Here is a 4,688-nt window from a genome sequence, read left to right on the forward strand (position 1 = left end):
CCTCCGCTCCCGCAGGGCCCAGGGCCAACGGGCACGCCAGGCCGGAGGAGCCGCGGAAGGCGAAGGCGAGGCCTCGCAGGGAGAAGCAGCAGCAGCAGCAGCAGCACAGCTTCACACACCGGCTGCTGGTCGCCACCCTCAAGGTACCGCGTGTCCCCGGGCCGCTGTCCCGCTGGTGTCCCCCCCCGGTGCCGTGTGTGCCCGCCAGTGTCCCCTTGGTGTCCTGGCAGTGTCCCGCCGGTACTGTGTGTGCCCGGTTCCGCTGTCCCTCCCTGTGCCGGTGTCCCCCTGGTTCCAGTATCCCACTGGTGTCTCGCCAGTGCCCCGCCGGTACCGTGTCCGGGCAGTACTGTGTGTGCTCGGTGCGGGTGTCCCGCGGATGCAGTGCCCTGCCGGTGCTACGTGTTCTTCCCGGTGCCAGTGTCCCCCTGGTGTCCTGCCAGTGTCCCGCCAGTGCCGTGTGCCCGGTGCTGGTGTCCTTCCCTGTGCCGCTGCCCCGCCGGTGCCGGTATCCTGCTGGTGCCAGTGTCCCACCTCCTCCCGCCGCGACCGCGCTCTCTCCGCAGGGCCACAGCAGCCCGGTGACCTGCCTGGACTTCAGCAGCAACGGGAAGTACCTGGCGTCGTGCTCCGAGGACCGCACGGTGCGGCTGTGGAGCACCCGGGACCTGGCGGGGCGGGAGCACCGCTGCCTGCGCGCCAACGTGGGGCTGGACCACGCCGAGCTCGTCCGCCTCAGCCCCGACTCACGGTACGGACGGGCCTCGTGCTGGCACAGGGGTGTCCTGCGGAGGCACCGATCCCACAGCCAGGCCTCGCTGGCATCAGTGGTATGTGCCCTGGGATGCGTGGAGGCAGCGTCCGTCACTGGGTCATCACTGTAACCACTGATCCATGGCCTTTCCTGAAGGCAGCTGGCACGGAATCACAAAACCACAACAGTCAGGGTTGGAAAGGACCTCTGGAGATCATGCAGTACAACCCCTGATGGGTTAATGTGGTTGTTGGGGCAAATATCCTAGTGCCCTGCATGACCATGGTAATGCCGTTGAGGTCTCTGCCAGCTGGGATGTGCTGCTGAGCTTCTCCAGTGGGCTCAGGAGCTCTTGTTGGGTGGGAAAGTTGGTGGGAGAGCATGTCTTGGCTCCTTGTGAAGTGGCTTCTTTTAGAAAGAGGAAAGCATCTCATTTCCAGGTGTAATAAATTCTGTTCTTTTCCATTCAGTGTTGCAGTGGGGCCAACACAGGGAGAGAACTTGGTGCCCTCATAAAGCTTTTTACCTGCCAGTGTATCCCTCTCCCCAGGTGGCCCTGAGTGACCTGGGCTGAGCTGGGGATCAGGACCTGTCCCTCCACAGGGCTTTCATTGTCTGGCTGGCAAATGCCGAGACTATTCGTGTCTACAAGATGACCAAGAAGGACGATGGGAGCTTCACCTTCACCGCAAGTTCTGGGGACTTCCCAAAGAAGCACAAAGCTCCTGTCATTAACATAGGGATTGCAGAGACAGGTATGGAAATGAGCTGCTCAGCTGTCCAGGTTGGCTTTGATTTCCTTGTGAAGCTGCTGGGTTCAAAGTGTTGGAGTTTTCGGCATTCTGAAGGCTGTGCTCAGCCCCAGTACTTGACTCTCTGTAGTCTCTTAGGGTTCTTTTTTTATTTAATTTACTCCTGAGTGAACTAAAAGGTGTCATTTTCAGACCCATTCTGTCCCTGTAACCAGCTCCCCGATATGCACAGTCTCTTAATTTACATTTTCAGGGATGCTGTTGCAAAGAGGTCTGGTCTCAATATTGAGAGGATCGCTGTTCTCTGGCCCACCAGTCTCTCTTTAACCAGTCAGAAATCTCTCTAGTGAGTTCTTATGATCTGTCTTGAACTTCTGGGATCACCTAGAACAGAGGTGAGGGTGGGTGGGTGGGAATTCTGTGTTAGTGGTGAGGGCTTGATGGATTAATGCTTCAGGTACGTGACAGCAGATGAATGTGAATTCACCTCTGTAACAGGAGAGCAGGGAAAATGTTAACTGAGACCTTTGTTCACCTGTGAAAGTGAAAACTTAAACCTGCAACAAGTAGCTGAAAGCTAAACAGGCAACTCCCTGCCTGGGCTGAGGTGGCACTGGGGAAGTGGGAACAAGCACGAGTCCAACATGGACACAACCAGTAACCATGGGTGGTGCTGGTGTGACTGGGATTCAGCTGCCTGCCCACACTCCATGGCTGATCCTCGAGCTGGTTTTAGGCACGCAGGGCAGATGGAATGTGCTGTGTTCCTGCTGTGGCACAGCCCGTGCTGAGCTCTGCAGGGGCTGAGGGTGCTGAGCAAGGGGCACGTGTGGGCCCAGTGCCCACCCAAAAGCTAAAGGAGGACTAAGGCATAACCAGGAGCTGAGTCTTCTGATTGACCCTCCTTGGATTTTGGTGGTGCTTTTGGTTTTCTCCAGCTGCAGGGAGAGGTTGTGCTGGGGCTTCAATGAGTCTCTGGCTGTGTTAGGTCTGGGACCTCTCCTGATCTTTGCCTTTTTCCCCCAGGAAAGTTTATCATGACAGCTTCCAGTGACACCACCATCCTGATCTGGAGCCCGAAGGGAGAAGTCCTGTCCAGCATTAACACCAACCAGATGAACAATGCCTACGCCACAGTGTCACCCTGTGGGAGGTGAGGGACAGGAGGGATTCCAGGCTAATCCCGCTGCAGGAGCAGCTGGGAACCTCACTCCTTCCCACAGGACGTCATCAGTTCAGACCGTCAGCAGTTAGTTGTTATTGTAATGCAGTTTTCTGAGGGTTCCACAGTTTTAAAAAGGGATTTTGCCCTCTGGGATGTGGAGCTGATGTGGGCTCAGACACGGTGTGTTACTGTTGTGCCTCAGCGCTGCTGTTCTGGTAACCTGAGAACAGCTTTGGCCTCAGGTAGCAGAGATGGGACAGAGCAAACAGCCTATGCAAAGCAAACAGCATTTTGAACTTGTTTGTAAGCTCTTAAAGGTTAATTATAAAGCTAAAGTCTTTATTTCTGGGAGATCCGTTTATCAGGAAAATCTTGTTCTCTGCTCTGTCTCTAACCTGTCACTGCAGGATGATTTGCCTTGCTCCAGGCTCAGGGAGTTTGGGGATCATAAGCATTGAACTCTTTTGCTTTGGCCTGAGAGTTTCTCATTCCTGAGTTGTTCTGGTGCCCTTCCTTAGCATTCCCTTTACCAGCAGGGTTTCAGAGACAAGTGAAAACTTTCCCAGCTGACCAAAGATTTGAGTGGAGGAGTCAGGACAGGTTTGCAGAGCACTGGCCCCGCCTTTCTCAGGAGCTCTGTAACAGGTACCCTGTGTCTCTGCTTGTTCCTTTACACAGGTTTGTGGCATCCTGTGGCTTTACCCCTGATGTGAAGGTGTGGGAGGTGTGTTTTGGCAAGAATGGAGAATTCCGAGAGGTGACCAGGGCTTTTGAGTTGAAGGGCCACACTGCTGGTGTACATTCCTTCTCCTTCTCCAACGACTCGAGGAGGTGAGTGTGTGTTATCCCACACAGCCCGCTCTGGATCACCCTCAGGACACAGGAGCTCACCCCTTCTAGGATTCCCCAGCTGCACCCCTGAGCTGGGAGGGGTAAAACACTGCCCTGGGAGGCCAAAACTGGCTCGTGCCACCTGTATATTCCCTGCCCATGGGAATCCCATGTGATTTAACAAGACCAAGTGCTGGTGCTGCACCTGGGTCAGGGCAACCCCTGGGATCAATCCGGGCTGGGGATAAGCAGATGGAGCAGCCTTGGGGAAAAGGACTTGGGGGAGAGGCTGGACATGACCCCACCCTGTGCCCTGGGCTGATCCCACAGGGTGGGCAGCAGGGGAGGGGAGAATTCTGCCCCTCTGCCCCCTCAAGTGAGACCCCCCCCATGCAGAGCTGCCTCCAGCCCTGGGGACCCACCACAGGATGGACATGGACCTGTTGGAGCTAGTCCAGAGGATGCAGCAAGATGATCAGAGGGATGGAGCACCTCTGCTGTGAGGAAAGGCTGAGGGAATTCGGGTTGTTCAGCCTGGAGAAGAAAAGGCTTTGGGGTGACCTGGTTGTGGCCTTCCAATACCTGAAGGGAACTGAGAAAATGGAGAGAGACTGTTCACAAGGGCCTGGAGGGACAGGACAAGGGGGAACAGCTTTATACTGACAGAGAGCAGGGTTAAATGGGATATTGGAGGGAAATCCTTTGCTATGGGGGTGGTGAGGCCCTGGCACAGGTTGCCCAGAGAAGCTGTGGCTGCCCCATCCCTGGAAGCATCCAAGGCCAGGCTGGACAGGGCTTGGAGCAACCTGGGATAGTGGAAAGACAGCACAGCCTGTACATGTGTACGGACTCACCCTTCCCAAAACACCTCCCTCCACAGAGGATTCCTGGTGCATTCCCTTGCACCAACCTGTCCTCTCTCGTGCCTCCAGGATGGCGACGGTGTCGAAGGATGGCACGTGGAAGTTCTGGGACACGGATGTGGAGTACAAGAAGCAGCAGGACCCGTACCTGCTGCTGACAGGGCAGTGCTCGGTGCCGGAGCCGCGGCTCATCGCCCTGTCCCCCGACGGGCGCGCCGTGGCCGTGGCAGGTGGCACCGACATCGCCGTGTACAACACGCGCCGCGGCGAGGAGGAGGAGCGGCTCCAGGGCGTGCACGGTCACGGCATCACCGACCTCGCCT

General features: G+C 56.6%; 1 protein-coding gene across 1 annotated transcript in view; it reads left to right on the forward strand.

Annotated features, from left to right (window-relative positions):
• Nucleotides 1-2: 2 nt before the first annotated feature.
• TBL2 (transducin beta like 2) overlaps nt 3-4,688 on the forward strand; it is a gene marked incomplete at its 5' end in the record, with an annotated part of 5,809 nt that continues 1,123 nt past the window's right edge. Inside the window, 6 exons of the mRNA XM_017839146.1 lie at nt 3-143; nt 567-751; nt 1,358-1,509; nt 2,533-2,659; nt 3,350-3,502; nt 4,435-4,684. Of these exons, the coding sequence (XP_017694635.1) occupies nt 3-143; nt 567-751; nt 1,358-1,509; nt 2,533-2,659; nt 3,350-3,502; nt 4,435-4,684 (1,008 nt within the window). The remainder of the gene's footprint in view (nt 144-566; nt 752-1,357; nt 1,510-2,532; nt 2,660-3,349; nt 3,503-4,434; nt 4,685-4,688) is intronic.

Source organism: Lepidothrix coronata, unplaced genomic scaffold (assembly GCF_001604755.1).
Source record: "Lepidothrix coronata isolate B3197 unplaced genomic scaffold, Lepidothrix_coronata-1.0 Scaffold380, whole genome shotgun sequence".
In the NCBI taxonomy this organism is placed as follows: domain Eukaryota; kingdom Metazoa; phylum Chordata; class Aves; order Passeriformes; family Pipridae; genus Lepidothrix; species Lepidothrix coronata.